Source organism: Delphinus delphis, chromosome 21 (genome assembly GCF_949987515.2).
Source record: "Delphinus delphis chromosome 21, mDelDel1.2, whole genome shotgun sequence".
Taxonomy (NCBI): Eukaryota; Metazoa; Chordata; class Mammalia; order Artiodactyla; family Delphinidae; genus Delphinus; species Delphinus delphis.
Genome location: NC_082703.1, coordinates 15,564,077 through 15,576,691, shown reverse-complemented (window position 1 = coordinate 15,576,691; position 12,615 = coordinate 15,564,077). Strand labels below are relative to the sequence as shown.

The window sequence follows — 12,615 nt, the reverse complement described above, 5'->3', positions numbered from 1 at the left end:
GAGTGATGGATGCTATATAAAACAGTGCTATTTTTAATAAAACTTATATCATTTCTTAGTGAGCACTACTTTTAATTTTATCAAGATTAGCAAAGCATACAGTTGAAGCCTGTTTAATTCAAAGTCTTAATCACTTTCAGTCTTTATCACTTTCAGAACTTGAAGGATTTAGCAATACTGTAAAATTGCCATGTTTTTTATGTTTTATGTACCCCTTGATAAGTTATATATATGTACTCCTTGATAAGTTTTATATATATATTATATATATCATATAACGTGTTTTATGTACCCCTTTACCCCTTGATAGGTTTTATATATATATACACACACATATATATGTATATATATATATATGGCAGGTATATATTGTCTTAGGGCACAAAATTATCTGTAGAAGAAATGAAAATATTCCTGTAAAACTTTAATTTACATGTATGGTCTCCATTGTGCTCACTATCAGAAACTAAGCCCCAGTCTATTCACTTCTCTTCTTTCTCGCTGGGGTTGCATCGTTATACCAAGATGCTTACACTGCCTAAGCATTTGGGGTGACATTTGGTCCTTGGTAGCCTCATGATCCAACTGGCATTTGCCAAGATGTTCTTCTTACCGTCACTTAGTCCTCAGTCACTGCAGGTCACCACTCTTTTCTCCTTTGAGGATCTTGTGGTCTCTTGTCCTCAGTTGTCCTGAAATATCACTCTCTCCTCAGACCTCTAACACCTATAGAATAAAGGTCCCACAAACCTAGGACTTGACCTCAGGTAGCAGAACACAGAGAGCCATTCAAGACCAATTCTGTTTATTTCTCTCCAAATCTTCTCTAGCCTGTGAATCAAGAAAACAGTTCCTCCAACTCGTGAAATAAACAACAAGGTCTTACTGATGTTGGTTTTCTTCTCTGTTTTTGTTTATGTGCTGAATCATTTTCAACGCAATAAATGGCTAGGGTTTTTTTTCAACTCAAAATGTCTGTAACATTAGGAAACACAAAATATCTTTAACAGCTTCTCTGCTCTATGGTCCACCATTTTTGGCAAAGGATAGTGTTTAGTGAATGGGGAATGGCAAAGGAAGCAAGGAAAGGGGACAGGGAGGAAATCCCATACATTTCAAACTACTATCCCACTACATAGCTATTTCCCTTAATCAGTTTAAGAGATTCCTTACAATCCTATAAGAAAACATTATAATTGTCAATTTTAGAGATGATAAAACTGAAATTTATTGCTGCTGGCTCACTTTCCTGAACCCAGGTCTAGCCAGCTCTCCATCTTTACTGCCTCTTTGAATAGGGATCCTCTAAGTCAATGCTAGCAAAACACTCCATAGCAAGACTGGCAATGGGTACCTGAGGTCTAAAATGAAGATGAAGACAATTAAGATTTTTTAATTAAATATTTAGTAAGGATGAGAATGGAAAAACTCAAAAGCCCAGAAGTACTTACTATATTTTAATGCTCTAGCAGAAATAGGGTAAAAATATAGTATAAAAAATGTTCACACTTATTACAGATATTTTACTGTCAAATATATAAGTATCCCAACCCCTTATCCTTGGAAACAAACTACACCATATCAATTATTTGATAAAATAAGCGTGTTTTTCCTCCCACTTACAAGTTGTGTTTCCTTCAGATTCATAATGTTTCAGAACATTAATTCATGTTAATTAAGTTCTTATCTGACTTCTGATTGAGTGGTTCAGTCATACCCAAACTTATGTAATTACGTTTAATGTTATAGAAATGGTCTATAACAAGTGGAAATAGAAATGGTCACAGATATATTATTCAAGATGGTGAATATTTGGGGGTGTATCAGAGGACATCACTTATAAATATATATTTAAATATTCAGATTTTGAAATTTAGATACTCTGTGCAAAGTATAAATATTATGAATGAAAAAATTATGGGTGATTCTTTTTGAAGTTTTCAAATATTCTGTGAAAATGTGTAATTTGTGTTTAAAAAAAAAACAGACATTTCTTTAAAATATATATATTGAAAACCTCACCCTCAAGGGATTTTATGAAGATATCCAAAAGGCCTATAGGGATGAAAGTTTCAAAGTTGCTTTAGTGAGTGAAAAAAAATTTAAAGTGTTGAAATCACTTCTTCAAAATGCTGGCTTTAGTCCTTCAATATCACTTTCAAGTGTTTAAGTTCAACTTTACTACTGAGAGAGAGGGCTGATCTTCAGTGCTCAAACTATTTGGTGTGATTCTCTCTGAAAAACCACACTGGGATGGTAGCCTCAAAGGAGACCTGTTGCTCTCGATGATGGTGAATATGAGCCTGAAGGGACTCTTGTCCTGAAGTCCTGAGGTCACGAGGAACACAGGCAGTTACAGCCCCAGAGCAAGCTATTATCCAAAACGATCAACTCCAGGATAAGATCTCTTATCACACCAAGTGCTTTTTACGACTATATTCTTGTTTCTGTATTTTGCCTTCCTTTGCTCTTTCTCTACGTTTATATTTGGAGATAATTTTGAAAATCCCTCCCAACTATCTTTTTTGCAGGCACAGCTATCTAAAACACTTGTGTATCTCCCCTCATTTAATTTTTCTTTCTCAGACTAATGTCATTCATTCTGTGGACATTTTCTTGGGCCGATAGAGGTCAGGTGATGTAGGAATTATCTTACGTCCTCATTTTAATTAATGTCTAGAAGTGTAAAAAGTCCCTTGAGAATTTTTTAGTTTACAGAATTTTGACTGGGCACATTTGGAAGTTTGCACTATTAATGATTTTCATTAAAACTCTCTCATCTTTGCAAGACAAGGACACTTTACTGAGGGATACTTACATGCTAACTTTCTAGAAATTTATTTCTTAAGACTCCATCATTAATATTGAAAATATGTAAAAGATTTAAACTAGTAAACTACCACGGCCTACTTTTCATGTGCATTGTGAAGGGAAACAACACAAGAAACGGTTACTAAATCATTATACAAATTAGAGTAAATAATTGATGCTAACAAAGGAAGAAAGAGCCAAAAAATAGATAAAGCAATCAAAAATCTTTCTAAAACTCATTTTAGCATTTTTCCTTTTTGGAAATGACAAGGATTTGTATTCATGCCTGCCTGTTTGTTTTAGTTGACTAACATTATCTTTGAGTCCAATGTAAACTTTTTTCTTATCAATATTAAGGTGTTTTTGTTTGTTTGTTTGTTTGTTTAAGGCTTGAATCACCAACCAGGTCCTTGATAATGGAAGCTCCCCGGGGGGTCCAGGTGAGTGCTGCAGCTGGAGACTTCAAGGCTGCCTGCAGGAAGGAGCTCCACTTGCAGTCCACAGAGGGGGAGGTGAGTTCTGAGGTGTAGACCCTGGCCTTTTACTGTGGAGGGTGCTTCTTCTCAAATTATACGCATATGATTCCAGGAGAAACATAAGGAACTACTTCATAAGAGGGCTCAAATTATGAAAATATTAATACTTCTTAAATATGAAACTGGGTAAACCTAATGTTATTTTCATAAGTCAAAGCTCCATTTATTTTTCTACTGAAAGATATTCATTCATAAGTCATTTATAAGTGGGGCATCTAAGTTCCTGCAGTTTCAAAAATCGACAGATGAATGGAATGAATATCAAGGTAATACCCAGAATGAAGGCAAGTCTTTGCTGTCTTGGTTCCATTTTGGTCTTCAAAAAGTTTTTCCAAAAAGTGCTTTGAAAGTTTGTGTGTTTGTCTCAGTAGAAATAGTACCTATATTTTTCTAAAAGGGAAACAAAAAGCAAAAGTTTATTTTGCTATTTCACCCAGTTATTTCCTAGATGAGATACATGCTGTTTTTCTTCCATGTTGCTTTATTTCACCCAAGAGTCTGTTTAAACTCTGTTGTCCTCATTCCTTTAAAGATCCTCTTCTTTCTCTTACTGCCTGATTTAAAGAACCCTTTGTCTTTGGGCTTCCATTCTTTCACTGGAATGTGATAGGCAGGTATTTATTTTGTCTCCTTTACTTGCTGTATACATTGTGACTATTGTGTCTGCCGAATCACATTTTTGTCCATTCTGGAAATTCCTCAACATTACGTCTTCAGATAGTCCCTCTCCCCCTTTTCTCTATGGCCTTTTTCAGACTCTCTGAAGAAATGTTGTCTTTTCATTCCCTTATCTTCCAGATCTCTTAGCCTCTCCTTCCTCATTTCTATTTCTTTATTGCCCTATGCCTCACTCTGCCTATTTATTCAGATCCACATGCCAGGTTCCTCCTCAGTATCTAATCTCTTCTTCAATCCCTACATTGGGCTTTTAATTTCAGTAATTTTGTTATTCATTTCTAGGATTCTCATCTGTTGCTTTTTTTCAAATCTGCCTGGACATCTTGGTAGTTGCTCTCGTTTGCTTGTTTGTTTTTAATTCTACCTTCATTATTTCAAAGCCTTATGCATAATACATATTCGATTCTGTATATTTTTACCACAATTCCCAAAGTCCTTGAAGGTCTAAATCTGTTGTGCTGCTGTTTCCACCAAGTAATTCCCTTAATATTTTCTTCCTTCGTGTGCTTATTTATTTTTTTAATGAGTTTATAAAGGTCAAGCTGAGAAGAAAAAGCTTGGAAGGATGATTTGAGAGTGATGCTCTGGCGCATCTCGGACCTCTTCAGATGTAAATACGAGGGCAGACATTAACAGAATCAAAAAGAGGATGTTCCTTTCTTACCTTTATACCAGTATCTCAGTTATTGATTCAAGATAAATTTGTATTACACATTTGGCTTCCTTTTTATAAACAAACTTATTGCCAGGGTTATTAGCATCTTATCTGATATTACAGCTTAAATAATCTAGAAATATGTTTTATAATATTGAAAACATATATCCGTATTACCTTTCAGGCTTTCTCCCCACTACAATTGCAGACTACAATACTTTGTCTACCACAGCAAGAGAGAAATCTTTCTTAAATATCTCACATCTTTTTTAAAGCATTTTTATCATGCTAATCATTTCATTCAAATTATTCATAATGAATCATCTCATAATAAATATTGATGGTTATTAATCTCCATTCTGCTTCTATTTATGCTCCACTTTACTTATGTTCTTTTATTCAGAGTATCAGCAGAATCCTTGAATTCAATTACAGATTAGCATTTAATTATGAATTGAGTATTATGCTGTAAATAAGTCACAGCCAAAAGCTTTCAGCTGTGGCCATTTTTTATATTAATAAAATAAATATACAGAAAAGCACAGCACTTTCTATTAGAATGAAATCGCATGTAATTTTTCTAGGAAGAAGTATGAAATGATATAAAATCTTTCTCTTTGCTTCATTGACTATGCCACAGAAAGGCAGATCCACCAATTATTAAATAATACAGAAAGATATAAAGTCCCTCCTCTTAGGTAGTGTTTAAATTAATTAAGATCAGGGCAAACATGGTGTTGAGGTAACCAAAATAAGCAAGAATGAAATTGCACACAAAGTTCTGCACTGCAGAAGTTTCATTCATTTCAGACACCGTATTGCAAGGAATTTCAAATTCAGCTCTGAAAACAACATGAATGACAATTGTAGGTAAAACATTGAAAGTTATAATAGCATATGCAATGCAGTAACTTAATAACGTATGTTACAAGATGACACAATTTTTTTATCTTGCAAACTGATTAAATGTTCTACTACAGGGATAGGTCTGATTTCAACAGGTAAGAATGGAATAAATGGATTCTTGGTAGAGAGAAGACAATGGGCTGTGACTTAAAAGCTCGGGGGTGTCATTCTGAGTACCAGGAAGAGTTTCACAACAAATGGATTATATGGTTTATAGGGTGATCTGGAATAGAAATATCAATTTTAGAAGTTGGAAAGTGAGCAGTGTCATCGGAAGTGCCTTAAGCAGAACAGAAAGAGTTATGAGGGGGTCCATCCAAGCTGCAGAAGCCTGGAAAAGCTGAGCTACGTGGGGTTGGAAAGAATCAATATATGACACCCCTTTTTATCTCATAACTTAGTTTTCTGTCTCAAACCAAGAAAATATTTTTTCTCCCCTTTCTTTTCTTTTTCTTTCTTTTTCTTTTTTAAATGTAAAGCCATCATTTATTCAGTCTTTCATCCTTCTATGGATGGATGTTATATCTGTGAGGCTAACTTTCGAAATTCAGAATTTTATTTATATTCCTTCTTTTTCTTTATCCTTTCTTTGTTCCTTTATTATTTCTTCTTTAATTTTATATTATTATTGAGGTAAAAGTGGTATATAACACTGTGTAAGTTTCAGGTGTACAGCATTTTCACATCTGTATATACTAGAAAGTGATCACCACCAAAGTTCTAGTTATCATCCATCCCCATATAATCAACTCCCATTTTCTCTTTTAAAGACCCCATTCATTTAAATTTACCTATTAATAAAAATCTACCTCCCATATATGGGTGAAGCTACAATGTGGATCTCAGAAGATGATGGAATTAAGTATTGCCACATAGCCAAATATGATCAAGAGTCACCCGTAAATGGATAGGAGAGCTGGAGGGCACAGCTATAGCTAAACTGAAGCAGGCCACATACCATAAGCTTCAAGGCTAACTCCACTGATAAGGCCACCACAGCTGGGCTTGCTTTCTGAGGCTGCCACCTGCATGTCCTACCTGTATAAAAACAGCTACTCTCCACATTTATTCAGTCAGGCTACACCAACGGAAAGGCAATCAGTTCCAAACTATAAAACCCAGCGATGTGGCCTGGTGTTAGCAAGCCTCTGAAACTCACCAGGGCTTGCCAGTAACACTTGCTTCTGTGCTTACTAAGAAATGAACCACTGACAATATCTTAGAGTCATTTGATGAATCCTACATGAGCCTCCTTATCCACATGTTCTTTAGCTTTCCATGTTGCATTCTTTATTGTCTACGTCACAAGGTTTCTTGGACAAAACACCAGCTCCTAACACTTTTTCAGCATGAACTAACCTCCACATATGCAGACCTAAACCCCACAGTCCCAGAGCTTGTCTTTATAATACGTTTGGCATTGGCGAAGCTTGAGAATATCTACTCTCTGCAAGCATGCCAACTCCTCAGCAGAAGGGAAGAAAGGGGGATGTGCTGTGCAAGCCCAGTTCCTCTGTCAAACTCAACCAGTAAGAGGAATCATCCCTCCTCCCCCCGTGGAGAAGTGAGTGAAAGAACCCACAGCACGTAGCAATTGGTATTACACTCATTGATGTCCCTCTTTATGGAAACACAGAGCAGGAAGAAATGAGGCCCAGCATTTATAACCCAAAAATACGTTGTCATTTTTTTTTACTTAGTTTTGTGCACTTTTAACTTTTGAATCAGAAAAACAAAAATTCATCTTAAAAAAAATAGAAGTCCTTTCTCTTTGCTTTCTTGTCACTTACCGTAGAAGAAATTATGAAGTAATAAATTTCAACATTTGATACCTACAAACAAAAACTTTAATTATTCTTTCTTAACTTTGAATACTGTTGGTAAATGCAATCATTTTTATTTCATAATCTATCCATTTATTCAGCAACTATTTGTATTACATGGAAGCTGTACATGCAGGGTCAAGCACTGTGAAGTTATAAAAAAATTCAGACTTAATTCTACCTTCAAGAAGGACATAGTTTATTAGAGAAAGTAATACATCAATATGACTATAAAATAACCTACCAAGTGATGAGCAAAATAAGATATTAATAATAAACTGCTACAGGAGAACCAAATAAGAAGAGTCTTTCCGTCTTGGGGCACTAGGGAAAGGTCCATAGAGGATGAAGCAGATGAACTGGGCTTTGGTGGAGGGTGAGAATTGTACCCTAGAGGAGAGAGACATGTACAAGGTGAAGGAAAAGCATTACTTCATGCAACTTGTACTGGCATAATTCTATGCACTCTTCTATAGTCTTGAACCAATGACAGGCCCTGCCCTCATAGATATTACTTGCAAGTAAGAGAAATAAACAATAAATGAACAAATACACAATATAATGTTAGGAAGAGATTGTTACTACAGAGTAAAGTAAAGCTGGTAAGGAGAGATTAATGGATTTGTGTTACTTCAGTAGGGTGGTTAGGAAAGTCCTCTTTTAGAGTGTGACCTTTTAGTAGAGATCAGGACAAATAAGCTCACATCTAAAATTAAAGTTAATCTAAAGTATACATGTCTATGGTATAGGAATTCTTTTTCTGGCTTATTCTTAGTGTGCCATAGATTCCTATATTTCAAAAAAATTTAAAGCATAAAAAGGCAAACAGAGGAAATCTCCCTCCTACCTCTGTTCTCTAACCACCCTGTTAATATCTGTCCCCACTTGTAAATATTTGGAGAAAAGTTTTTCAGGCTAGGAAAATGAGGAGTTAAAAAGCCCTGAGGCCAGGGTTGTTTTGATGTGTTTGAGAAAACGTGAGAGTTCGTGCAAGAAGAATTGTAGGAAGTGATGTTAGAGAGATAGGCCAGATCATACAGGGCTTGTGGGCCGTGGAAAGGAATCAAGATTCATTTTAAGCATGGTGGGAGGCCGTTAGAGAAACTTGAGCGCTGGTAGGACATGATTTGGTTTGCATTTCTTAGAAGTTCACTCCAACAGCATGTACAATAGACTGTAAGAGGACAAGAGTGGCCACTGGGAGGCCAATTAGGGGGCTATTGCAAGAGTCTTAGTAAGAAATGATTAGGACTTAGGTGAGAGCAAATGTGTAGAAAATGGAATATTCTCTGGTTCTCTTGTCAATTTAGAGATGCCTTTAGGCCGTAATTAGCTACATAACAATAGAATCAAGACATAGCTAGAGAGAGTTTGTTTTTTTGCTCATTCAAATTCATGATCTAGTTTTCCTTTCTTTAGACCATTCCCCATGCATGTCAAAACCATATGATCCCTGGCCCTGAAAGTGTTGTGTCCATGATTTGGAATAAGTGAAGTAATTTTGCAAGTTAGAAGATTTAGCAACATGGGTGTTAAGTACAGGTCATATATTTCATGGAGTCTTCAAACCTGGTTATATCTAATAGTTATCTGTTATTTACTATGCACATTATCTACTTGGTGTAGATTGGGAGTCAACGTGACTTTATGAGTATTTAAAAAAAAATTAAACCAGAGAGTAAAATTGTTTTAATTAATTGCCCATCACTTCACTAATGGCATCTCCATAAACATCCTTATTTCTTTGTATATTCTTTAGACTGGCATGTTTAAGTTAAATTAACTGACAGTCAAAAGCATTCATTTTCTGTGGTGTCTGAATAACCGAGTTGGCCCCGTAAGCAGATTATACAATCTTGCTTTCATTTCGAGGGCATTCTCTCAGAATATACCGTGTCTCAAAGGCTCAGGTAGCCACAGAGCGTTTGGGCTGTACCGTAGGAACGCAATTTGTTGGTTCAGCGAGGTTTGGCAGCTAAACCAACAAAATTGTTTGTCCTGTGGTCTTTCTTATTAGACCATGCTGTAAAGCTCTTAAGAATATAGGATGCTAAAAGGAATTAAAATGCAATTTCTTTCCCCCTAGATATTTTTGAATGCGGCTACAATCCGGCTGGGAAACCTGCCGACCGGCTCTCCTTCCTCTTCTTCACCCAGCCCCTCCCACTCTCGGCAGACAGTGCATGAACTGTGTGTCTGCCCCAACGGCAAACTGTACCTGTCTCCAGCTGGGGCCGGGTCTACTTGTCAGTCCAGTAGCAACATCTGCTTGTGGAGCTGAACTGACTGATTTCTCCTCACACCAGAATAGCCTTTTGTTCCCGTACGTCTCCTTCACAGTTCTGCTCCGTTTCCCTCGTGATCAGTCCAGAGCTTCTCCAAATGGTCCACAGAGCAACTCCTTCCAGTGTAAGCAGGGATTCGTACCACCTTCTCTCGTGATTTTCTGTACTGCTCAACACGGAGAGGGTGAGTGACAGAACTGTGGAAAAACCACCTTCAGCAGGAAAACTGGATCATAACTTTTGCTCAGAAGGGAGAATAACATAGGTGCCTTTGCTACATGAAGTGAAGCACACAGTTTTAGATTTTTGCAGGACCTGGATGTGGACTGCCACATGTACATGACATAGATGAAATTCCCAGTATCCAATGGCAAGATGAAATGGTTAACCCTGTAAGAAAACTAGTTCTACAGTCTGAAAGCACAATTTTCCATTCATCTTTTTGGATGTAAACTTTTATCCCTGAATTTTAAAATTTTAAAGCATTATGTAATGCTTGCTTTACTAAAAATTAAATTCAATACATGGTTTTTAACAAAACAAGACAAGACAGAATCCCACCCTGAGTTTTATTTGTTTCTTTAAATTCAGTGTGTTGTTACTCTTTGTCTACTAACTCTAGAATTTGGTACATTAGGTAATTTTGAAAGCTCTCAGCAATAGAATCTTTACAGAATTAACAAAATGCCATTATACCGTCATTTGTCAGATCTGAACGGCCTTATATAGTATGTACTTGGCTATTGCATGTGACGTATTTGCTTTTAACCAAACATCCAATTGATTGCAATATAAGGTAGGATTAAGAGGGACCTACCGATGGTGTGGAATCCATAGATTTTTTTTTTTTTAATTCACATGATATCCTTTACAGCTAGGTTCTAAGAGTACAATTTTTGTTTGCTTCCTTCCCTTTATACTTGACTCGGACTGCTAAAATTCAAACATCCTCTAAATAAATAAAAACTACTGTGATGCCTAATGCTGAGAATGAATTCACTTTCCATTGGAATATCATCTACAGAATTATATCTATGTACTTTTTATTGGAGATTAAGACTTAAGGGTGGTAGAAATTAAAGTGAAAATCCCCGCTTAAACAGTAAGACATACAAATGTTAGCGAATGTGTTGAAAAAGTGTTTACTCCATTAGATTCATATTTTAAAGAATTTAGTCACATTCCTTTGCAGCTCTTAATATTTGATTACTTTTGTTAGACCGCTAAGCTACCCCGAATCAGAGAGCATAGTTGCTTCCGTCTTCTGTTGCTTCTTTTTGTAAATTAGCTGCTGATAAATAACTCCAGAATACTGCCCATGCATTTACTACAACACTGCTTAACTCGAACTCTCGCACCTTATAGAACCCAAGAACATAAAATTGTATTAGCTATTTCCTGTTCTGGGAAGATGACTTGATTACCATAAGGTAAGTCTTTCATTTTCACATGTCAGTCCATCTTTTTCTCCCCCATGCACACACGATTACAGGTGTGTGGAAGTTTTCAGTTTGGAAGTCCGTGACTGTAGAATCTTTGGAGTTCAGGACTCTGCAGCACAGGGTGAAGTGGGAGACTGGAATTTATAGAAATAATCTGATTAGCGAAAGTAAGAAATCTGAGTAAGGCAAGCAACAAAGTGAACCGTTTGACCAGAATTCTCTTGTTGGGATAACGTAACACATTGAATACCTGAAAAACCTCCATTTTACTAAATGTATTCTGTACTCAGCAGAAAAGTCAGAAAGCTAGTGCAGTTTTATTACTCTTAAAATAGAACTTGTGTTTGGGGGTTACTATATAAAACCTTAAGTCAATATTGGAGTAAAAGTTAAGATGTGCAATGGCTTAAAAAGTCATATCCTAACACAGGAGTTTAATTTATTTAAGCTAAAACATTAGAAGTTACTATGAGAAATCCTCCCATTGGTTTTTGCAAAATACTCACACAAAGTATAACACAAGAAATTTTGATAAATTATGGGTGCTAATCACTGTACACACCTTTTAGGAAAATGCTATGTATTAATTTGAGACATATTCAAGTTCTAAATTAAAACAATGAGAAAGTTTCTTAGTCAAATGGGAACAATTCTTTTGATTAGTGATTAGCCCTGTTTCTAATCTCAGCTCTGTCTTCTACTAATCAGTAAACTGATTTAGGTAGTCTGGGAATATCTCCAGGCTTCAGTTTACTCAATTTTGCAACAAAAGCATTGAATCAAATGGTCTCTTAAGATTTCTTCCAGCTCTAACATGTTCTAATTCCAAGAGCAAATATTATAGAAGGTGAAAGGGGCCGTCGAAATTTTAAACTGTATGTCATGAGAGGAGAAAAGATAAAAAGTGTTAAAACCAATGCCAGTGAGGGGCTGTCAAATTTTGAATTCACATGTATTTTGAAATGTTATAAACGCAATTCAAAAGAAATGTGTAAGAGAGTTAGACTATGTCTAGGTGATGTAAAAATATCTGCTCAGTGTGGTAGGAAAACATAGCATAGAGATACAGGTAGCTTTCCTACTCAGCACTAAATGGGTGGTTTAAATTACTTGACTTGCTGTTTTAGATTCCTTAGAATCTAAGTATAAACTCAGCCTCAGAGTTTAGGCTTCTATTAAAGGCACAGAAGATTGCTCTGAAAGGTCCTTAATTTCCTCATAAAGAAGGCTTGATTCTTTCTTGATACAGAGTTTCTTTCCTTAATTGCAGACTACCCAAACAGATTCATTATCTGTTTTTCCAGTACCATTTTTGTGTTACAAAATACATACAGTGCAGTTTACTTAGATGCAAATTTCATTTTTCCCAAATTAAACTCAGAAAAGTGATTCCTTTCAAATGTATTACATGGACCCTAAACTTGGTATCCAGTTTAAGTGGAGAAGGCAGGCAAACAGGCAGGAAGGAGGGATAGAGAG

At 36.0% G+C, this 12,615-nt stretch overlaps 1 protein-coding gene across 3 annotated transcripts in view; it reads left to right on the top strand.

The window, feature by feature from the left end:
- SGCZ (sarcoglycan zeta) overlaps nucleotides 1-9,690 on the top strand; it is a 318,224-nt gene extending 308,534 nt beyond the window's left edge. For all 3 annotated transcript variants that reach the window (XM_060001370.1, XM_060001371.1, XM_060001369.1), the window contains 2 exons: nucleotides 3,200-3,323; nucleotides 9,496-9,690. In XM_060001370.1, coding sequence (XP_059857353.1) covers nucleotides 3,200-3,323; nucleotides 9,496-9,690 — 319 coding nt within the window. The remainder of the gene's footprint in view (nucleotides 1-3,199; nucleotides 3,324-9,495) is intronic.
- Nucleotides 9,691-12,615: the final 2,925 nt, after the last annotated feature.